The sequence below is a fragment of the Glossina fuscipes genome, unplaced genomic scaffold, assembly GCF_014805625.2.
Source record: "Glossina fuscipes isolate IAEA_lab_2018 unplaced genomic scaffold, Yale_Gfus_2 2, whole genome shotgun sequence".
Classification (NCBI taxonomy): domain Eukaryota; kingdom Metazoa; phylum Arthropoda; class Insecta; order Diptera; family Glossinidae; genus Glossina; species Glossina fuscipes.
In genome coordinates this window covers 15,331,830-15,357,564 of record NW_023998416.1, presented here as the reverse complement: position 1 = coordinate 15,357,564, position 25,735 = coordinate 15,331,830, and the positions used below count along the sequence as shown (strand labels likewise).

At 32.5% G+C, this 25,735-nt stretch overlaps 1 protein-coding gene across 2 annotated transcripts in view; it reads left to right on the top strand.

The window, feature by feature from the left end:
- Positions 1-25,735, top strand: part of LOC119634033 (neurotrimin) — a 79,696-nt gene that overhangs the window by 7,959 nt on the left and 46,002 nt on the right. For both annotated transcript variants that reach the window (XM_038027941.1, XM_038027940.1), the window contains exons 2-3: positions 1,711-2,173; positions 14,474-14,580. In XM_038027941.1, coding sequence (XP_037883869.1) covers positions 1,879-2,173; positions 14,474-14,580 — 402 coding nt within the window. In that variant the 5' untranslated portion in view covers positions 1,711-1,878. The remainder of the gene's footprint in view (positions 1-1,710; positions 2,174-14,473; positions 14,581-25,735) is intronic.

The following is a 25,735-nucleotide window of genomic DNA, read 5'->3' as shown; positions in this document are numbered from 1 at the left end:
CCTCTTTCTTTCCGTACGGGAGGCATTCATTCCCTCCATGATGAATGATTGCTTTATGATTGTTTACGAAAGTGAAATTGTTATTCATTCAGTTTAATTCTTTCCTTAAAGTATATCATGCGATAATTTAACGTAATATGTTTCCGTTCAAATATACCTTTTTCCTAATATGCACTTTCTCTCAGAATATCTTTTCCGATTTCAAAATATTGCATATATTAATAGCTTAATAAGAAGAACTGGTGAAAAATTGTAATCGTTATATTGCATATATATATAATCTATATATATATATATATATATATATATAATTTTGATATTAACTTTTATTTATTTATTTTTTGTAACTTTTATATGAATTTTCATTTAAATGATCCCAAAAGAGAAATTGAAGAAAATAATCCCAATAGGAAAAAAAAGGACACATAGAAAGGAAAGGAAAGGGAAGGAAAGGAAATCAACTTTTGTTTTAAAGAGCCATAAACATTCTTCGAGATAAAGCAAATATGTTTTCATATGCGAATGCAAACAAATAAGAAAGTAATCCATGCACATATATACACACACGCACGTTCACTTGCATACATATAAGTTTTGTAGATATTAAAATTTATTCGTAATGAATGCATTGTTTTTCTTCGTATCTCTGTTGCTGTGTGTGTGTAAGCGAAATTTTTTTCTCCTTTTTTTTTTTTTTTTTTAAATGAATATCAACAAAATCTCAAAGTTTTAAGATCTTGTTTGGAAGCCTAGAATAACTTTTGTTTCATGCAAACTTACAACGAAATTTTATTGAAATTCAAAACCACGACGTTCTCTAGATTAACGTGAACGGCTGGAAAGAGAGAGAAGGAGAAAAGGAAATGAGCGAAAGGGATGTAAAGAGAGGAAGAGAAAAGCGAATAATAGAGAGATAAGCATATGTTTATCTCGAGAAAAATTCACCTATGAAAGTTGAGAGCAGAAGTTGGATGTTAACGTTAGAGTACTCTTTAGGGAAAAAATACCAAATAGTTTCTATTAGCAAATATTCAATACTATTCGCTAAACTCCAGAGAGATGCTAACAACATCTATATAGAAATTGATTTTTATTTTATTTCTTGTTTCCGTAAAGGTGTTCATGAATTTGCTTTTACTTCTTCGCTTCGTAATTTTATTTGCATTCTTGCACTTCTCTGAACCAGAAGCTTTGACTAAGCATTCTTTTCTTATTGTCTTATTTTATCAATTTGAAGGCAATCGATTAAAGAAATTCTTGTGTATTTCTAAATATCTGCTTGCGACCAAAGCGACATCGCCCACTAAACACTATATTATGTTGTTATTGTTCGGAAGCATAGTGATAAACTTAGGCCACGTTTCTTTGACAGCGACATATGCCAATGTGTTCATTAAATTTTTAGAGCAATAGGTAAAAAATAAACAGATAGGCGTTGGGTAAATGCATGTATTATATATGATCGATTTGATATATATATATAGTCTCCTCTTCTCCTTATATTCCTTTGTGATCGCCAAATAAAATTGCTGTTCATTGCAAAGAGAATGATAATAGTAGCATGACTGAAATGATTGAAAGAAAGCGTTTAGATGTAGTTACTAGATACTTACACTAGCTTACCTTGTGTAAAATTGAAAATCCATTGGAATGCCTTCGAGATCTAAGTGCACATTTGTTATTGTAAACATTTATGTTTTCTTATTACAGTTTACTTTGTAAACTTTATACTTGTGTACTCGTAAAGTATATTAAAACAAAAAAAAAAAAAAGAAATATTTTGCAAATGTTAGTGAATGTACTAAAAAAAAAAGACAAGTGAATATAAGTGAAAAAAAGAATGCTGTTGTTGCTGAGTTATTGCAACAACATTGGGATATGGTGGTTGCACAGCAGATTAAACGTACAAAAAGTGTTGAGTTGATGAGCCTCTGGCGTCTAATTGGGGCCCTCCTGGTGCTCTCGGCAACGACGGGGGACTCCGCAAATAAAATCGTCTTACCGCAACAAATTAGTAACAGTGACAACACTATAAATGCTCCCACTGGTATGCACCATTTTACTAAGAATTCCATTTTGGCGGGCAGTAAAGGTACAGTTGTCAGTAGCAATGGCGTCATAGTCGCTGGAAATACAGCTCATGCCTCATCAGTACCATCATCAGCATTTAACAGTAAGTGAAGCAACCACATGTGATGCTTTCTATCTAAATACGATGCGAGAATGACATTTATGCAAATGTTTTCGTTACTTTCTTTTTTCTTTTCGGTTTCGTTTTGTTTCGTTTTTTCTTCTTCGTTTATTCATATAAATGCAATCCATATATGTATGTAGTTGTGCGGTTGTTTATGAGGTAGCAAAGCGTTATTTTATATTTTTGATAATTTGCTTTTTAGTTCGTCCTCCTCGTTTATACGGATTGGGGTTTGGAAAAGCACAGCAACAGATGTTGTAAATTTTATGCATTGTGGTAGCATATGGTTTATTGGTTTGTTGAATGAATGCATAGACGATAGTTGGGTCAACGTGAATAAATTTATTTTGCAATTTTTATTCCCCCTCTATCAACGGCTGAAAGCATTATCGTTTGCAATCATTCGTTTGTAACACTAACAGTTTATTTCCTACATACACATATGTCAACAGCTGATTTTAATACATATGTATGCATATGCACGCACGATCTATATACATAGCTAATACATCTGATCAGATGTACATATACATATATCAGATATACTTGTATATGTGTATATATGTCAATGTCAGACATGCTGATTATTCCGATTCACATTAACCGGGTTCCTCAGCAGGTCTGCTTGTCTAACCTAAGGTTAAGTCCAACCTTCAGACAAAATATGTCAAAATTGTAATGAAATTCCGAATATTACTTTATAAGCTGAAGATGTTTAGCGAAATTGGGATTCTTCTCATGTTCCTCCCTCTTCGTTTTACAAAAACGAATATTTCCGATTTTCCTTAAAATTTCATCCAATAGCTATGGATCAGAATACATCAGTGGAATCATGCAATGATAGTAACTTATAAAATACGTTCAATCGGTCTGTTCCGTCATATTAGAGATTAACTTATTGCGATGTGTGTGGTATTCAGAATTCGTATTAGAGCGAGTAAATTTTTCTTACTTGTTTTTTACGCAGGTTGTTTTTTTTCGCATATGTTTTTACAACTCTTACACTGGCTGTTGTGTATTAATGGTAAAATGACAGCCATTGATGACGAAAAACGAAAATGACTGATAGTGCTGATGGCGTTGATATATTTTTTTTCTATTATTTAAGCATTACATCGATGTTGTGGTAGGGGAAAACCACTGCACTGCACTGCGTTCACATTGATTTTATTTTAATACCGTACTAGATTTCCAGTTTATTTTCTTAATCATAGAAATCTCTTTGTTTTTCTCGTCTCTCCACTGAGATTTATATGTATAGCGCACGATTGGAAATTTTATTATATTGTTTTTACTGATATGTGTTATGTTTTAAATATATTGAACTTATGCTCGCTTATCATAGTTAATTATCGTTTAGTTGATTGAAACCGCATTTGACTCTTCGTTACTCTGCTTGTTAACTGTCAAAAATTTCCAAAAAAAATCTTTTTATATTTTAAAATGATGGATCCACTCTTCACTCTGTCTTAAAAACGTGTTAAGTAAGTTTGACTTGTTTTGTGCTTTTTCGTATAATCTTGAGATTTCCTATCAAATGATTTGGATAAATTTATGCATTTCTTCGTATTCACGTATTGTGTTTTATATCCAACCCTTATGTGATGTTTGCGTAGCAGTCATGTATAATTATCAATAAAGTATATTGAAGAGATGAAAAATTGTGTGCTTTCTTCATAACCTTGATCGATATTCATGTTCGTATATGAAGAGATAATTATAAATCGCTACTAGATTTTATTAAAGACTTTACCAACAATTACGACTATTAATACTCAGAAGAACAGCATTGAACAGTCGCAATAAATATGGTTGCATTTGGCCCGGCATTCATCCCTCGTTTGATAACTTATGGGATAATTCAATGAAATCTTGTTTGGCGGTAATTGTGCATTGATAGGCTTAACTTTGTTGTTGTGCCTTTACATTGAATATTTTGCAGTTTCATTCTCTGCAAATGATAATCGAGTAAAATTTACATAAGATGAACGCAAAACATAAACGCACATTATTGCTTAATAATCTCGTTTTCACACAGTACTCGAGAGCCAGTACATGAATTTATAATAAAGTTATCGTTTCGACTCCATATCTGTTAAAGATTGAGTTTTCTGTTCAGAATTTCTGGTTTACATCATATATTCATCATCATTGTTACTATCGTTGTTTCATCAGAATTCTCGTCAATCGTCGCGACAGTTATTTTAAGGATATATTTTCACAAAAGATTTTATGCTTAATAAAATTTGATTTCACACAAAACTTCTGATGGTTATTACTACCGCAGGCAGAAATTCGATGTATTGTCCGTTACGTACTATAGCCTTGCATAGATCACTCATATAACATGAATGATTTACGTCAACCATTACAATCCAGCAGCCATATCATATCCTGACGCGTAGATGAGTTTTTTTTTTTGTGAAAAGCGACCACTGAGTGGAGTCCTTTATCTCACATATATCCGACATACATTTATTATTTTATTGTCTATATTTTTAAATTCTTTGTAGTTTTTGCTAAAATTCAATTTTAATTAAAGTATATTTGCTAGAAAGTTCAATAGTGAAAGTATTTATCATTACTATTTGAGATCTTTATGCTATTATCAGATAGCTTGCGAATGCCCTCTTGTTAGCAAACAGAGCCGCTGATGGCTACACTGATCTGAAGCAGCGATAATCAGAAGACTGTAGGCCTGTATTATGCGTCACAATCGGGAAATGTTCTCGGACCAAGTCGCAGGTCCCTTCCTGAATAGTTTCCGCTGGAGACGGATAAATTGTGCTCGATTTTCCATCAAGACTTTTCGTCTGAAATCTCGGAAACCCGTTTCTGTTTCGCGTTTTTCCTCCATGCTAACTTCTTTCCCGTTTTAGCTGGTAAAAAAAAAAGGAGAAAACGCAGTACTCTAAATGACATCCATCTCGTCATACGTTGATGTACACTGAACAGTTAGTAAAAAGCTGAAGCTTATACCATACAAATTCTAACGCCAAGGTTATGTGTACACATATTTTCGGAGCAACTAATTTCAATGTAGAGAATTTATTAGTAAACATAAAGGAAAAAGCTGTACAATATAGGTATGAAAGGGCGGTTCGAGTTGCTGACCTCATTTAGCCATGTCTGTCTATGTGCCTGCCGGTAAAAGTTTTGAAATTGTGCGCTTGAATCAATTTCATTGATTAAATTTGTATGAACAAGTATCCAGATCTAATCATAACATTGCGGTTTCTTAAAGCTAATAACTTGATGTATAATTCAGTTTAGGTGACCTCATATAGTGCTCATATATGTCATGGACAAGCACAAAATTTTCCTATTTAACTATCAATATTCTGCTGGTTTGAATGCTTCATTGAATGCTTTTTATATATTTTGTACATACATTCGTAAATATGGATGACTTCAAAAAGCATAGAGAGATTTTGGCTGAGCGACTGACTGACTGCTCTAGTGTTTTAATTTGTCGAATATAAGCATACATCAGATCTAATTACATACAAGGACGTGCTATGGTAAGAAATCTCCAAAAAATGGTAATAATTTTAAATATGCGTATTATTTGAAGTTAGTATTCATCACAGAGCCGCACATTGGCAAAATAATAATGTATTACTCTTAAAAATAATAATAAATGTAAATGTTCTCATATGTGTACAAGAGCTTACAGAATGCATATATATATATATATATATATATATATATTCATATGTATGCATACATGAATATGAAAATATACACACGAATACACCTCAAAATTATATTCGTTCAAGTTGGCAAACGTGATTGCCTCCTAATATTTTCGAACGAAACAAAAGAGGTAACAAAGCCAAGGCCTCGTCATCATCCCCATCATTATCATCATCATTATCATCATTATCGTCATCGTCATCATCATAAGCATCAACATCAACATCAGCATCAGCATCAGCATCAGCACTAGCATCAACATCAGTATCATAGTTCATATACAAGCATATGTATGGCAGACACGTTCTCCAATTGCTTTTATTCACGACAATTTCAAATGGTTAGCCTGTAACGGTACTATGGATTTATACGCTTGGCGTATATGGTGTGTAGCTTTATCAGTAATGGAAAAATTACATTTGTAGAAAATTAGGGCAAACTACGAAAAATACATCTCTTAGTCATTTAGGGTTACAATGCAATCGATTGTAGCTTTTCATAAATGTTTAACCAAATTGCAAGCGTCACTGGATTGTGGTCTTTTTGTTTTTTTTTTCTTTTCATTTTTTTTTTTATTTTTTTTTCTTTTTGTCTTAACAATTTTGTTTTGAAACTAATGGTTCAATTGATATGAACATATGGTTAAAAAGCAATAAAAATGACAAATATTGATCGTGCTACGGAGATTCAATTAGAGAATGACAACAGTTTTTAGATTTATGAGTGAACCATTTATAATTTATAGTTATTTTACGGAATTTGTATGCCGTAAGAATTGTATTTGTACATATGTGAAGTGTTTACTTTTTATGTACAGCCTTTAAACGTTCTATGTGACCTGTACAGAGAGAAAATGAGATTCTTTATGCGACTACGGCTAGCGACTCTCTGCAAGCTATGCCAAGTTCCAACAGATTCATTATGTGTACAAAATAGTTTGAATATAAACAAACAGACAAACATATAATGTTAATTTTTTTGAAAAATAATTTAAATTCTGTTAAAAAGTATTCATTATTTCGATTATTTTTCATATAAATTTGAATTCTCTAAGTGTATGTATGGGTTGTGCATTTCTCGGACGTAAGGATAATACATTGGTTGGAACCGAATTTTTTCCACTCGACAATTGTTTGCTTAGGTCAAAAACCATTTGGGTGAGTTTGACTGATTTTTTCAATTTTAATTACTATTGCAATAGTGTTTGAGTGATAAGTAAAAATATCAACTTTCGCTTTTGAAAGCAGAGCTTCGCTTAGTTCATTACACTGTGGACGTGTCCTTTGAATGATTTCCAATATTTCTATCAATCTTAAATTTCACGATCACAACCCACGAAGGATGACAGACGGCCTAAACACGTGATACTAGTCAAAAATATAAGTAGTTCGTAGGATCTCTGAAGCTGCTTTCCGCGTGTTGCGGTCGTTTCAAGAAAAGGATGGAATTTTTATATTGGGCAGACATTGGAGAGTTGTCCGCGCGGCGTACAGTTGCGTGCAATTTGTTACCGTAGTGTTTATGGTAGCTTGCAAGCAAAAAATGTTTTCCCTTTGCAAACACAGGTGGTCTTCTCAGTTTGCATTGCATTCTAAGGATTTCCTTCAGGCGATTTTCAATATCGAACTGTCAGAACTTGCAATGTTTCTGCCAAACTTGAAGGCGAAAGCTTCATTGTAGCGCCCAGGAAAGTGTTGACTACAGACATTACATAAGCGGACAGATGGACACAGTGACAAAAGGAGGAAGAAAAGGAGGATAAAAGAGAGGGATGCCGAGTTTGCGCTGATCGAGAATATACATCCTTTACAGGGTTACAGAAGTTTCCTTGTGGTGTTTCAAGCGTTTCGCTAAAATAAATCACTTGATGTTGGATAAAGAAATGATCTTAGTCTATTTTTGTGCTTAGAGGAGGTTGAACAAATAAATAATAGGTATTAAGAGTCCATTCATATTATTATTTATACATAACAAACTATATATTTTAGATGTGATGTTAGCAGTATTACAACTGCTTGTATTACAACTTAAGAACTTTGGATTAGAACCTTCGAAGTTCTTCTTATTCTTTTCCGAACATAAGGGAATACGTAATTTGTTAGTTTGAACGAAAACGAAAAGTATGGATGTTGGAGATGAGAGGTGTGCAAAAGCAATACTTGGCTTACAAGCACACACATACACATACTCGCACATACATCTCATCTGAACTTACGAAAGAAAAATGCATCGTTTTATCAGTGCCGCTAAACTTTTACTTTGAAAACCTAAACCATAAAAAATCGTCACTGAAATCTAGTCTATTATAAATAACGACGCCGTAGTCAATCATATTTTTTCCAGTGCTTTACTCTTCTTTAATTGAGACCAGGAAAGTGAAGTTTATTACAACTTTTTACAACACGATAACATTTCATGCTTGATTGGGCATTTAGAGAAAGTAACTTACATGTCTTATAATAAGTAGGGTATTGGTTACCTGTGCTTTTAGGTAGAGGATGGAGGAAATCGGGAATTGCTTTTGTGTACATTTCATTGGAAAGTTGAAAATATCCGGTAAATTTTTCTAAAGATTGCCCGTGCGTTAGTGAGTCGTGTGACGTGCAGGCAACGCCAGTGCGAATTGTTCAGAAAGGCGAGTAGTTCTGTTAAAGTCCTGTTGATTGCAAGAGAGCTTCTCTGATTGCAAGTGTTCTACAGCAGTTGCCATGACGATAATAATAAGTAATCACAGTACGAACTACATCACATCGCTGCTCAAGAGTACTTAAAAGTTTCTGTGCACACGTGGGAATTGGAATCACATAAAAGCAGTGTAAATGGCTGTAGTAACATATGTTATGACTGTAATAAGCCGAAAGGTATAATAGATCGATTGTATAAAAATCTTGGAAAGTTGGATTTTGTAATTCGATCTGTAAACGCCATTCAAGGATAATTGAACCAAGCTTTTGTTTCAATATTGTAACGTAAATCTGCTTTTCGGAATTTTACGCTTTTACTAAACTTTTTTCGAAATTAAGTTCGTACCAAAGATTTATAGGATTGCACAATGCTTACGAGATCTATTTACAAATTATTTACAGGCATTTATATTTACATACGACTTAATTGACGTTCTGATCTTGTCCGTTCGAATATTGCAATTCAACTATCTTGACTTGAAGCTCCTTTTGCCTTTTGTTAAACTTTTTTTGGCGAGTCGCAAGGTGCATGAGGCAGACAAAGCGTTTTACTTTTCTTTGTAATCGACTAGTTTTCATGAAAACTTAACTCATCAAATGTGCGATTTTATTAACAATATTTTCAAATTTAAAGAAACTTACACAAGAGCTTACACGATGATGGCGCATCGCTTCGATAAATTTAATGCAGAATCATACGTTGCTTCAGAAATTGCATATATATGTAATGTTTTGTTGGTCTTCTGTAATTTTAGGTTTTTTTGTACCGGATGTGGATAGAGGAGAAACCCCCTAAACAAAGACGCCCTTTAATTTTCGTAATTACACAAGTATATTAGTTCTCCTGTAAACGATATGATTGTTGGAACAGGAAAACAATGCATTTTCATTGTAATGCAACCAGGAAAGCCACACCCGCAGAGGGAAAAGAAAATTCCAAAAAAAAAAAAAAATGAATACCTGGCATGAGAAAGTGCTTGTAATGAAATGTGTGCAAATTCCGTTTACTTTTTATAATTCATTCAAACAAATATAAGAAAATTCAGCGAATTTTCGCTTGCTTTTCCTCTATCTTGCGGTAAATAAATAAAAGTTTGCACTTGAACTAATAATTGAGAAAATCAGATGACTCTCATATACATTTTATTGAAATATTGAAAGCATAGCTACTCCATGCAATGCAGAGCTAATGTTAACAGAAATCATAACCTAAGGATGTATTTGCATTAATCGAAATATAGTTATGCATGCAAGAGGAAAACAATTCGAAAAAAGAGCAACGAATTTATTCTAAAAAAGGATTTATACTCTTACGTAAGGTTTTCCATAAAAATGTATATATATATGTATACATATGAGATAATATAAATAAAACTATGTGTGTGAGTATAACGTAGATATGAGCGACACAACAAAGCAGTACAATACGTATCTATAAAGTACAAATTCTATGTTAGCGGCCATCGAATAGATAGACACGGAATACAATTCGAATTTAATTTGCCTTTGTTGGAATTACGGACGTAAAGGTAAATTTAATATCCCCTTGCGTTCTGGTGGCAAATGTATAACAAAAAAAAAAAAAAAAAAAAACATGGAATAGCAATTTTTTACTGAGAAATTTATTTATTATAAACACAGTTTTGACTGCACAACAGAGGTTCAATTGCATAATCGTTAGTGACAGCACATATAGCTTTGTCTTTTTCCCATGAGTGCAAGTGATTTTATGCAAAAACTTATTTGCGCGTCTTTTCATAGTAAATATGTGCATTTGTTACATATGCATGTAACATATTCCTATTATAACCTCTTAATATAACCCATTGAAATGCGTCCTTTGTATTCATTCTGGGTTATAACAATGTCATCAATGTTGCAAATGACTATTGCGGTTCACTTAAATATCAACAGTATATGCACGATATTATGCAGACAACGTGCGGTATTTTGTATCCTACGCTCCTATAATTAGACGCATGTGGGTGTTTGCATGTGCCAGCAATGCTTACAGAGTCTTTATGTATGTATAGTGTCAGTCATAAAAACACAGTAAACTCTAATATCAATGTGTGCAATACATGAATATTGCATTTGGTGTAGAGGCTTAAATTTTTTGCTTTAAATAAAGCTAATGAGTTTGGAACGGATCGGTAACGTATCAACAGTTCGCTTTAGGATTTGATCGATAATTGAGGATGAACGGTGCAGGCAAACAATTTTCGAGAACAGTTGTTAAGTTAGTTGCAGTTTTAAACAGAGTGAATGCATAACGGATAAGGTAACCTCTGCTGCTTTCTACACATCGCCGTTACAGAAATGGAATATACTTGTCTTATTATTTTGTAGATAACATCTGATTATATTCAGGGCTTCGACAATGACGTGCAAAGTTAAAAAGGCTTTAGATTGTGAGTGTGAGCAAAGAGTAACAAGTTTAAGTTTTATGCAATTATCGTATCGTAGTGGTGGTGTGATGAGTTTCTTCCACCAAGAAATATTGTATCAGTATAATGTGCTTTAAGCTTGACGCTACTCGTCGTCAGAATTGGTTTTTTTTTTTTTTTTTTTTTTGCATCATGATAAATAACATATCACATTGCATTGGTTCTTTGCGATTATTTCAATGGAACCTCATATCATTATGTTCCAATGCGTTCCAAAGTAAATCCCCATGATTAGTCGAATGGATAAGAATCGCTACCACCAACTTGATGTTCACATCTCATACTTGGTCATAGCTATAGTGAGAGTGATTATTATTATTAAATCTTAAAAGAAACACCATCTTGTATATCGTTCTGACTCGAAAAACAAAGGAAGAACAAGTAGTATGAAATTTGACAAAGACGTTACGTAAGGTGTTGGCTACTGTAAGAAACACACACATCACTCATTTGGTTAAACGTATAACTCTTTTACTATTCCTTCATCGCCCGGCATAATGGGTATGTTTCGTCAAACTCTCATAAAGCCATACCTAAGAGAGAATCCTGCAATTTCATTAGCATTTCCAAATTAAGGAATTTCTCTACGTTCTAATTAAAACTAAAATTCACAATTAATGCTTTCTTCTCGTCAGATGCATATTTGCAGATATTTATGAAATTAGTTTCCATTTCATGTATGAGAATTTCTATTATATAACATTTAAAAATTTCTTTTTAAAAAATATTTCATACCTTATCGAGACCGACATGTTGAAATTAATATCGAAACAATGATGTCAACTAGAACACACAACGCCTAAGTCCAAAATATATATAATTGCATGTGGCTATATATCTATTTAAGTGCAATGTGTCTCAGGCATATTTCAAAATATTTACATGTGGTTATCATGCACTTGCAATATGTTCACGATAAATATAAATACGTACGTGTTTAGGTATTCGTTCATCCATCCATCCATCCACCCATCCATCCATCTATGTATCCATCCATTTACGCATTCATCCATCTATGCATCCATCCATATACATACACGAATGTTCGATACGATACTATAAAAACTTTTTCTTGTCAATTAATGTTGTGGTAAATACTGTAGGTTTATTGCAGGTTAATTTATCGGTTGAATAATTGAAATTTGATTGGATTTAATTATGGATTTATGCTACTGATATTAGGTTAGGTTAACAACATCATTTATACTATATAACATAAATGTCTCTCTACGTCTTAATACAAGCATATCTCAACATATATATGTATAGCATTTTTCAAATTAAGAAGCGTAAGAATAAAAATCGGGACGAATTTTCTTCTATTGTGGACGGCTATATGCCTACGAATGCATGGATTTGGGCGTTAGGGAAATACATGATGAATTAATTAAAATTTGTTGCTACATATATATCGTCGTTTTCGTAGGAATTATGGAGGGATATTTAAAACCTGCAAAAAAAAAAAAAGTGTATACCTCTCGAAAACAGTACTATAAGCTATAAGGATAGTAAGGTAAATAAAATAATAAATAAAATAGAAACATTCGCAGTCGGGCATAGTCGGCGTTTAAATATCCTACACTACAAAAATTACAATATTATTAACAATTCTATCATGTCTAAGTTGTAAAGGAGAAAATGTTTAAGACAGATGCACTTCTTATTATACCGATCGATTTAGGAATCATTTTTTGAATTAATCTAAACTTGTCTGGCTATTTGTCCATCTAATATCGGACCGTGTATCTTTGTGTGCAACCTGAATGTAGGCGTAGTTATTGAGGTATTTTGGCGCGTTTCGAAACAAGGAAGAATCCTATTGGATTGAACCACTTTTTCCACTTGTCTCCGTACAAAGCTGTGTTTTGAAAATCCGTTCTGTCAAATACAATGCAATTTTTAAAATCTCCCTTTCTATGCCAGAAACTCTCTAACTCGATAATTCGTGATGAAAATTCGTATAAAATATTAATTTGATGTAGAAATGAATCATAACGAGTTTACACCAAGTAGGCCTATTTTTTGGATCCCGTCCAATGTGGCAATTCCCATGACGATATAAACCTTAACATGATTAAATTTATGGTATTTTATGACGAAAATTGGCCTATTGGAGGAATATTTGATTACTTAGACCTATTTTTTTGGATTTTATATCGTATAAGGGTTTGCATGAAAAGCAAGCCTTTGTATGGTAACGAAAGTCTAATTGGTAGCATTTGAAAAAAAAATATTTGAAAAATAATGAAATCCTTCAAATGAAATTTAAAAATGTTAAATTTCGGATAAGTCAGTTGGCGTTTTGGGAGCTGTTCAATATAGAAATTTCCATGAAAAATGCATGAAAGCAGCTTACACTACATACATGTATTGATTAAGGAAGCAGTATAAAACAAAATTTCCTGATTATGAAATAAAAAAAAAGTATATATATAAAAGCAAGTAAATACACTGCAGGGAGACAATGCCCACCGTAGAATACTCTACACGACCGCGCTGAACATAGTTATTTATATAGCGATTTTTCAACATAAGGTAATATAAGGCATTTTCATCAGCATTCATTCTTGGGCCAAGATAGGTCAATGTATTATGTGTATGTGTAAAAAATTTCGATCTGTAGGTCAAAGAAACAAAACCGGTGGGTGAAAAATGGGATCGATGGACAGACAAGATTAGATCGAGTCTGAAAGTGATTCTGCATCGATCTGGATAATATAAAAGGAAAATCTATCTCAAGACGATCTGGATGTTGCATATGTCCGCATTAGTTTAACATGCAATTAATATAAAACTAACTAAAGATAAAATTTTGATATAAAATGTAGTTCACTGATTTGAGGTCACTGTGAGTTTCGGTCTTTTGTACTAAAGTTAACACTTAAGGCATTGTTCTTAGCGACGACATCAGATAGGAGCTATAACAAGTTACGAAGATTTTTCTTGTTTATGGCTTAAGTGAATTAAATGCTTTTATAACAATACTAATATTGTAGTGTTTTATTGTGACTCTTCCCTTAGAATATCAAAATCGAAAGAAACCATAAGAGGAAAGCACAAAGGATTGTTTCTCTATGACCTCCTCTAAAAGTCTTTGACTAGTGATTAGTCACAGTCGTAGAATATACCCTTCTATCTAAAAATGTTGCATTCGCAGCTTCGAAGTTAGAAATTTTTTGTAAGAGAAGTGTAGAAAAATGCAAGGGTTAAGATGACTATAGTTTATGATTATATTTTTATTTTTACAACTGAAACTAAAGTGTCTTGCTTTTTTTTCGCTTTTATTAATTAAAAAAAAAAATTATATAGTAGTTCTTGAAATTATCGATAGAAATTTTTTTTGCAACCGTTTGTCAAACTACATAATAGTTTGCGTTCACACTTCTTTTCCTAATTTAAGGGATAAATATTTTTAGTTGAATGAAAGCTAATGAACGCATGTCTCATTTCAGCTATTATTGAAGAACCCGAATTTACCGAATACATCGATAATGTCACCGTACCTGCTGGACGAAACGTCAAATTGGGATGTTCTGTAAAAAACTTAGGATCATACAAAGTAAGTTTTTGCAAACATATTTATTTCTTTGATTTGATGAAAAGCCTCTTATCCGAAATCTTAATGATAATTAATTGAAAGCATATTTAAAAATGATTATCATTAAAAATGTGCACACATATGCATTGTATTCTCTCTAATAAATTTGAAAACTGTGCGATAAAGGTGCACCATGCTGTCGAGTTAATTTTCAAACGTTGCTGCCGAACTGACAAAATTCCTACTTAGCTTTCCTAGGTAGCTTTCTCCGAAACGTGGTCATCTTCGCCCAACCGAGTCAATTTTTTCCCTTCTAAAGTGCAAATAAGTTCGTAGTAACTTTCCCAAGTTTATCTTATATGATTTAAAAATCTTTCCCAAAGGCTCAGAAAATGATCCTATCTAGACTTATTTTACTAATCTTTGATCTTCAATCGAATTGTTTTTACTAACGAAATTAACTCGCTTAGGCGTTTTTACTTCATTAATTACTTATTTTTCATACTTTAATGGTAGATTCTTCATAAGGATACTGTTTTACTTTTAATCTATCTTTTCGTCTTTTCTAAATTTATTTATTATTTCAAATCGATTTCGTCGCCTTTAAAGTAATCCTCAAGCTCAAGTGGTATACCTTGTTAACAGTTTGGCCCGACGGAAGGAATTCATAACACACAACATCGCAATAATCGAAGAAAACCGTTAACATCACCTTGATTTTTGTGTGTCGCACACAACTAAGCCTAGCTTGGGAACGCTAGTGACATTTATGATATGAAATTGGATACAAATGTCCGTCACAGTGCTACCAATTTAGGAAAAAATATTTCTGATATTTGACGTGCCCGCGCAATTTAACTTGAGCGTTGGCCTTGCTTTTCGGTCACACAGTATTTTAATACCGATCGAATCAGAAAGTGAGTCTAAGTTTATCTATCGGTCTGACGGAAGCTCTTGAAAATGCTTTATATCGGATCGCTTTTTCGATCACTGCCGCTGCAATGCTTTATTGTGGAAAGTACCGTTATACAAATAACAGTATCAAGCAAAGTAGTGTAGGGTATTTAATGATGACCCCAGCTCACTACAAAAACTTTTAATTAGATTTCTAATAAAATTACTGAATGGATTTGTTGGCTGCAAAGTTTAATAAAGCAAACTTGCATTTTCTTATATTTGTATAAACAAAGCGCTTTGTAGGCGCCCTTGCTTCAACAAGGGGTAATATTATTGTCATACCCTTGCAAAAAGATTGTAACTTTTGTTAAAATTTTTTTATGATGGACGGGAAAGTAACTGCATGTTATTTATGTAAAAAAGGTTTTCTAAAAAGTGAAGCGGTGCGTTTATTTCATAAGCATACCTATAGAACTAAGTCGGTTATAAGTCATTTGATCATTTTAGAGTTTACTTTGAACTGTATCTATAATCTAATCCTTCATTCGTTATATATATATATTATATCGCTCGTTTTAGTAATGGAGTTTTATCAATGTGTATAAACTAAAATGAATATTTTCAACTTCAATGCCGATTTATGACCTGTTAATAAATTAAATATGGTTGCAATGATCAGTTGCAATGTTTGTCACGATTTAATGTTACACTCTTAGTTTCTGTGCACAAGGGATGTCAGTATACACTCGCACTAGAGATATTTTATGTATGTTTTTTTTTCCATTTTTAAATTTTTCTTTTTTATTTCTATTGTACCCTATGCTAAGCATGTATCTATTAGAAAATATATCGCTATAGGATGAAAATTTTCCATATTTCTTGACAAACGAAATGGAAACCAATGCTGAATGAACCTGTTTCCATTTAAAGGCTTACAAAAACAACTCTTCATATATGTACTTGGTCACAAGGCTCTACTTATTTATTTATCGTCCATTTATTTTGTAAATAAATGGGCAAAGTGCACCTGCCATATAACTTAGAGCATCTGCTCGTCTGTATTGAAAACTCTACTGGATTTGAAATTTGAACTCACGGCCATTGAGCTGTTAGTCCGAATCTCTTGCTTACTCGGTTATTCATGCGTATTGACACAGCTTTTTATGATTATCTTCTCTTCATATGCCAAATCTCTCGAATATGTCCCGCAATTGTGGCGAAAGAGAGAAAGAGATAGAGAGTGCCCGCAACACAGCGGGTTGCGTGCTGTTCTCTAGCAGATAAGTATTACAGTGACTGAGCACTCATTTTAGCTATCATGAAGTGCGATCGGGCGGTTGTTCTTAGATTTGACCTAACCCTTGATACCGCCCTGGCAATTACGACTTTTGTCTACTCGGCAATGCGACAGCACAATTATTCAGAAACGTGTTTTGGCATAGCAGAACTTACTGTGCTATACTTGGACCACGCTGGCCTATATTTCGGATCACGATCCAAATAAAAGTTCTCAAGAAAATGAAGATTTTTTAAGGCAACCAAGGAAAATTGTAGGGTAAGGTATTGAATAATCGACCTTGTCTATATATAACATTTCAACTTCTCCCTACATAAATGGTTTTCTATTTTTAAACTTTTTTTTATTTTATATAACAACATTTTATGTATTCTTTATTTGTTCCAATTTCCTAGTTTAAGCGGCAAACTTTAACTTTCGCTTCATTGATTAATTCAGCTGGATTTGAAGCTGCGGCTTAAGTTGATATATAGAAAAAACCTAGATAGACAATAATAAATAAATCCTTTCCTTTGGATTTGGGAATAAGGAGTCCTTATTAAGCGTAAAATTAAATCCCGCACTTATTGCTTGCTTTAATTTTCGTTAGCTTCGACTGTCACCAATCTGGCATTGTGCTTTGTATTTTTTCGTGCTTCAACAGACTTCGGAGAGTTTTATGCCACTTACATTTGTTTCGAACGCCTTCGAATCCGCAAAAGCTTTAATACGCTTTGCTTAGCTTGGAAACCTTTTGTTATCGTTTGGTCCGTCTTTGAAGACATAACCTTTATCAATTGGGGACATATGCTGTACTCTGCGACCACTTGCTATTTCTTTCTCTCTTTCTTCACACCTTGATGACTATCACCGTATTGTACGCGTAGGATACATCCTCCATGTGGTTAGTCATATTAAACTAAAAAAAAAAAATAATAGTGTAGGATACGCTAATATAAAAAGTTGTAGCTACGACTAAAGAAAACTCTACCACTGTCGAAATCTGAACCCGTGAATATCGATTTAGTAGACGTGTTTCCTGCCATACTACTGATGCATAAGTGTTTTTAATCGATATGCGGAGGAATTTTTAGTGAAAAGTAAATACTTTTGAATTAAAGTATATGGGAGAATAGGAAAAATTGCAACCCTGCGCCCAAAACAATAAATTGATGACTATATTTTATGAAACCTAAAGTAGGTTTTTTCTGAAAATTTCCCATTTCAAGAATATAAGTGGCGTATGTGAAATGATTCGTATATCGCTGTACTTTTGTTCCTCTTTAGCACTTTAAATTAATTAAAATTAAATTTTCGTTTTGAATATAATTTATTTACTAAATACCTTTCCTTATAAACACATTGATATAAATATGTGCATCTTACTTAATATCATTGTCATATAACGACATAAATTGTATTCGCAAACGTACGTATACATATATATTCATATATATATATATATATATATATATATACAAATAAATACGAACATTCACACGTACACCAATGAATACATATCATTTTCGTCATGCTGCAACAAATTAATTTTACGCCTCAATGGTGAACATGAATGTAACGTTCGCCGCCATTCATATAAACTTATACACACATGCATACCCACATGCGTGTATATTGTATATACCCTATACGAAATTTGTACAAAAATACACATGCAAAGTAAATATCTATAAATACGAGTGTCGTAAGCGTTTGTTATATATATATATATATATATGTAACAAAAAAGTACCTGCATGACTGGCTTTCCGACAATTGTGTCATATATTTGGCATATAACGATGACTCCTAAAAGCCTTTAACTGCCATAAACTGTTTGTGTTGAATAAACCGAGAGAGAAAAAGAGAGAGAAAGGGAGAAAGTAAAATAAAAAAATAAAAAAAATATCCAACGATTTTAATAAAATTTCGGACGTAAAAATAAAAAGACAAGTTTTATATTAAAATTATTCACCACAAAAAACAAAAAGTATTGCGCACGTACAACATTCATTCATTCATATGAATTCACAGATAGCATCCTCATTTATAAGCTTACACATACACACGTATATAAATATACAACCACATAAAAAAGGATACGATAGACTTTAACAGGATACATCACTGCATCCGTCATTGAAATTGCAATCTATGAGCATCTCTCGAAGAGAGCATGTTAAGCTTATAAAAAAAAAATCTGATCGTTTATTTCTCTATCGATAAAAATATGCTTGTGTATATCTGTTGTGTGAGTAAATATACTTACAACGTTTGGTTAAAGACGAATTTTGCTTCGTTTCTTTTTTTTTTTTTTTTTCTTGTTGTTGTTGTGTACCATCGATTGGTAAGTCCTAGATTTGCAATTACGTTTGCCAGAGAACATGCAACAGAGTGCAAATATATATATGATTAGCATATAATTTTCGATTTTAGTCGATGTATTTATAGCCAATAGTGTCAACATTTATCGATTTAGCAATCGTTAATATTATTGTTGAAGTTGAATAAATTAAGAAAGCACCCTAGAAGCGCATGTACAGTTAGCCTTAGGCAGAAACGAAACGAGGAAAAATTTCACAAATTACTATATAATACTATAATACTACGACGATCCCCGAAACGATTGCTTCGATCGATAAGTACGACCACAAATAACGGAAGATTTTTTAAAATTATATATACGCACGCCTTAGGATATGGAGAAGCGTCAGAGCAACTCTTGTATTTACTGCAATTAACTTTAAAAGAATATTAAACATTATATCAGTAGTGTGTGTAATTGCAGTTAATTTCAATTAAAAGCATCCGGGCTATCATTACGAATGTGATGTGAGGCAAATTTTACGTCAATATTTTTCATTTTCCCGATCACAATGGACAGAAATATCATAAAGAATACAAATACATGTATGCGCAAGCATACACACACACACACGTACATACGGATACGTATATATTTTCACATATATATATATAAATGCATATGTTTGCGTGTGTGTGTTTGTGTGTGAATGTATTCGTCCGATGTATACTTATGTTACGTTGCAAACGGAATGCTAAAGTCATTGGATACAAAAATGTCAAGCAATGCTTTTCATTTCATAAGTACTTTACAGTAAATACTTACATATGCATTGCATCCATTTACACCGAAAGGCAAGGATTTAAATAACCATTCAGTCATTGTAAAACAAGGAAACAAAGCCACGTACGCCTTGGAGCGCATATTGAATACCCAGCATTTCAGTTAATCATATTTAGTTCTTTGAACTTTTTTTTGTCTTTCTCATGTAATTAATAAAGAACGTGTTATAGTTTCCTATCATTGGTTTATTTTAACATTACTTCATAAATTATCGACACAAATATTCTGAATTTTTCAGAGATTTTTCAAAATTTTCAATCGGATATTGGATATTGGGTCATGTGCAAGAGCATCTGTTTTAAGCGTTAAAAAGAAAGTTGCTTTTCGTCGGACAGACATACTTATCTGAAATTAATGACATTTTTAGGAACTCATCCATCTCATTGCATAGGAATATTTTGCATCACATAAGCTGTGTTGTGCTTATTTTTTTTTTTACAAATGAAATGAAAAAAGTCTCTTGCGTTATGTTTGCCGTTTATGGTCATGAAAATAAATGCAAAATAGTTGAGTATAAACAACAATTTCGAGTTATTTCATAAGCATGTGACTGATATTTTCCCTGCTTCTGCGGTATTATAGCAAATGTCATTTAGCTGTCGCTTTTTATCCAGCATATGTACAGATAGACATGTTAGATAGCTACGTTGTTTATGGGACACGATTGGTATCTGTTTAATTGGGGCTGCTGGCAGAGCTTAAAGTATAAATGTTTTTTGATTTTGTTTTGTTGTATAGTTTCTCAATCTGCTTCTTACTTATTCGACTACAAATTCATCTGTTTTAAGTTTAAAAAGTATTTGCTTGCATTTGTCTGTCGTTCTCTTCATTTATTTAAAAAGTAAATTTCCTGTGATAAGCGACCGCCATTCTACGTCACAAATTTCGTGATTTTAAGATTTTTTAAGTACACAAGTACACAACAACATATATGAGCTAAGGGATAAAGTTCAATTTTGGGCACGTTTTAAATTATTCAATACGTATGCAACATATGCGTACGAACAGTTTGCGGAGTACATCTGCGATATGTGCTTGATTTTGCCAAGCAAACGATAATCTTCATGGAAAGATATACACGAGCGTATCCTTTATTCCTTTGTTTGTTCTTTTTTTTCTTCTTTCGTTGTTAAGTATTTTTAATAACAAACAATCAGTCAGTTATATTTAAGAGTAGTTTGGAAAGGGACGGGTGTTTTCATCTGACTAAAATGTCGTTAATCTTATAAAAAGCATTTGTCAATGCACTAAGGAGATGTAAGTCAAGCTAACACGAATAAAGGAGAATGTTTTAGTATTATGGCGAAGGTTACCAGTTTTCTTTTCACCTTTTCTTTTTTTGCTTATTTTTTGTGTGTATTTGTTAACGTAGAGACAGATTCACATATATATATATATATATATATATAGATATATAGATAGACAGACAGGGGTGTATGTCTTTTTAGGTGAGTGCAATACATATGAACAATTTGATAAATGACTATATGAACAGCACAATGTCACTGTAATCTTTAATAGTAATAGGAAGTAGAAGGTAACGAGCACCGGCCAACCATATCACCACAATCACCGTTTAAATAAAATATATTGTTTTTTTTTTTTGGCTGGTATATATATATATATATATATGCAGAAGCTTATAAAATATGCAAATATTGTCTACTAGAAGAAGACGAAGAAAGACGAAGAGGAATATACGACAAAATGTAATAAAGAATTTGCACTTTACAAGTGTGTGCGTATATGTTTGTGTGGATGCCATCATAGATTCTACTTAATGTGGTAAACGATATGTGTAATTCTGGCAATTTATCAAACTGTTGCCTTAATTCAACTCTTGTTTCCATTGCGTTCAGCCGTAGCTTTCGCCAAAGGCGTCGATAGTTAATGTAAAATAATTTCTGCACTTTCAGAGACAATAAAAATAAATAATATGTATTTATACCTTCAGACATACAACGTGATATAAAACAGTAAGTAGCACTGTGCTGCCTTGCCTCTTCAACACATGTGCTTAAACACTAGCAAACTAATGTAAGCCACTATATCGCACCACTTTTATATATTTTTTGATTACATCATATTTATTACGTTTATAATGCCCATAACAAGGGCCGGTTTTCGTAAAAGGTCTTTCCTAATTTTGATGAATGCGATGAGGTTTGTTTCTCCAAATAGTTATTATTCCTTAAACTTGATGTTGCTAATGCCATTGATTAGGTTTATTTTTCTATTTGTCTCATTCTAACAATACTAAGATCTATCGGTACTGCAGTGAAGCAATTATAAATTGTAAGAGATTCACATGATTACCATTAAGAATTTGGTATGGTTTGTATCCTTCGATTTTCTTGTTTAATTTGTAAGAATAACGGTGTTTTTCATGATGATATATGGTTTTACACCCACCACCGAAGGAATGGTATGAATACACATTTTGCCAAAAGGATTGCAACACTCAGAAAGAAGACCTTATTTTATATACACATGCAGGCATTTTACGGTGATTTTTCAGCTTAGGACATTCGCCCTAATATTTCGGAAGTCGGAAGTACTGCTAGTATATGTCCTCTCTCCGCTTTATTCACCGCATCCGCATTTTGCTTCTCATGACTAAAACTGGTTTCAATCTGTTGACTTGATTGACGATTGTCCGTCTCAGTAGTAAGCTTTTGATTCTTATCGCGAAACTCAAAATTTGAGTCTGGTGGCTAATGATAGACAACATTTTCAACAAAATGTTTTGTAACAATTTTTCCCTCTTATTAATAAACTTTCAATTGTAATGAAGAAAGTATTTTAAGATTTAGTTGTAGATCCAATATACATATAAAAGTAAATAAATATATATATATATATATATATACATATATATATAGTCTTATTTAAATATTTAATACTATTATTACAATTTATTTAGATCAAAGAAATAAATTTTTGGGGCTAAAGTAAAATGAACACTAGCAGGGGAACGATTAGTCTAATGTAGTTATTTTAATAAAGTCAAATAGTTTATTGATATAAAATTATCTCTAAATATTTACAAATTAAACGAACTACTTTGCTTCAATTTGTCGTAATAGATGATTTAATTTATTAGATGATACAAGAATAATAATTAAGGGAAAAGGAATTTTGAAATTTGAAAAGGAAGTAACGTAAAGGTAAATTGTAAGTCTTCGATATATGAGTATATATATAGTGAATTGTAACATGTTGTTGTATTACACCTACGCCCTCTCGCTAATTATTTTCCATTGGTAGCTTCTACTCTGTGGAATTTTCGGGTTCTTGCCCATCCTTCTACATATCTTATATTAGCTTCTCCACTGTACCAAAACTGTCGTCATCTTCCTTCACTGAGCGATTTTCAGGCTCCCGGTTCTTTCTCGATTTTACTGCACCTACTGATTTTGTTTCCCCTTCCCATTAAGTCGTATTTGTCGAGAGATGGATGATCCGTCAATAGCGATTTGAATGAAAAATAAATATTCTCGAAGAAAATAGCTTAACCTAGAGAGACAATAATAAAGCTTTTTGTTGTTCTTCTTTGCGTATATGGGACAATTCATATTAGTGCTCTTGAAGGATCATATTTTCCAACCTGTGCGTGTTGCATGGGCCCACGAAAGATCGTCTTCCAATCTTCATGTTGTGTGTGTGTGTGTGATTGAAGAAAGCTTGGGCGACCCTTTGCGTTGCAAAAAAATGTTGCATGCATCGTACCTTAGAGAAAGTGGAACAAGAAAAAAGTTGTTATAACAAAATTTACAAAAGTACAAATGAACACATAAAACGAAAAAGTAAGCCGAGATATTACATAAGTTCAAAAACTCTATGACTGACATCTGTGTGCGTATTTTAATGTTTTTCTTTTTGTGACATCTTAAAAAGCAAAGAATTCCTTAAGCTCTTGCATCAGTACATATACTGTATAGGTATTTTGCGCCTGTATATGCATATGTAAATGCATAAATACTCTGTTGAATGCTATCTCTGAATGCGATTTCGTATTCAGGCGGTAGAGAGAGTGAGTAACTAAGAAAAAACAAATGCACGTGAGCACATGTATGTGAGTTGAGCGCGTGTGTTTTTGCGGAGACATTGGAAGTTTAATTTCTTTAAGTAAGAAAACATGTTAGAGAGTAGCAAGCGTTTCAAACAACTACAAGTTTCAGTTTCTTTGTGAATTTTAGAGAAAAAGTAAAAAAAAAAAAAAAAAAAAACCATAACGAAAAGATTATAGTTAAATCGGACCGAATATTTCGGTAGCCGTAATCATTTTAATTGAGTTTCTTACAACGCGCGCTTAATAAGTGCGAAGTCAACAGATTAAGCAGCATATACTGCTAACCAGAGAAAATAATAAGAAAGTAACAATTTTATCACGGCGCCTGCCATGCTGCAAATGCACAAAGAAAAAGCTTTTCAGGTTGCACAGTCTGCTGCAAGATATATAATTCAAAAAATATTGTTAGCATTAAAACACTTTGTTTTCAAAGCAAATAAACAACATTGGTCCAAAGATATTTGGGTCTGTTAATGGCTCTACTACTTATAGCACTAATTCAATAAATCAGCGAAAAGTAAAGATTTGAATACAATTGATGCCTTCGCATAGCGATAAACTGAATAAGCCAGCAAATCGATTAATAAAACTGCTGCTGCCTTCGATATACTTCATTGGCAGCATCCTTTGAAATATGGGGTGCGTTCCATTCCATATTACCCAACTTGTTAAGTAAGAAACCTTATGCAAGCTAGTTTGCAGTTAGCTAAAAAACATGACAAGTAACTCTAACGTTACAATAGTGATTTTCGAACCAATTCTTTTATATAAACACTTTCTGTTTTTTTTTTCAATTTCAAAATTTTCTATTAGAAAGTTGTTGGACTTTAGGTTATTCCTACATAACCTTAAAAAAAAAGAGAAAACAAATTTCCAAAGCACTCTTTAATTAACCCTAAGATATGGTATCAAATTTTTGGAAAGATGCAAGTGATTTCTTTCAAAAATGTTAGACATATTGCTTCCATAACTAATGAAAATATTGATGATATATTACTTACAAGCCTTTAACTGAAAATTGTCTTCGGAAGCTAAAGAAAATTAACTCCAGTAACAATGTCGCTTTAGTTGATGAATGCGCTAAACATTTCGTAGGAATTTTCAGATAAGGATTTTAAAGCAACAGTTCTAGGGCGTGCTTGCACCTTTCTTTCTCTCAGTGATTTTCGCAAAGTGACTTTAACTGATGTGTGAATTAACCACAACATTTTTATTGTTTTAAATGTAAATAATAATAAAGTTCATGTTCTGCTGAATAATAGTGGACCAGTATCGATGATAATTTGTTTATTTGCTTGCATGTATAGCAGCAAATTCTGTTTACAAAGTAAAAAGTAAATTAAACCTTGTGACGGCTTTCTCTCTTTATTTGATATTGTTACGACGTTCGTGAAACGAAAATTTAAAATTGTGTTCGCATGCAAATATTTTGAATTAATGCCAACGAAATGAACTCTGCATGATGGAGACCCCATGAGTAGAGTGCACGAAATGTATACTGTATATATATGTTTTTGTTTTTGTATTTTTAGAAAATTGACTTGTCAAAAATATATGCTTTACTCATGCATGTATATATCAAAAAAAAATTTATATATATATATATATATGAATATATATATATTCTGTATTTGAGTAATACATATATATACATGAGAAATTTCCCTTGTTGATTTGATTTCATTTCGTTTCTCTTCCTTTTATTTTCCTTTCCTTTTATTTAAACAACTGAAAGAAGTCTACGTGTTTTACATGTATCTCGTTTCTGCTAATTCTTTTCTTT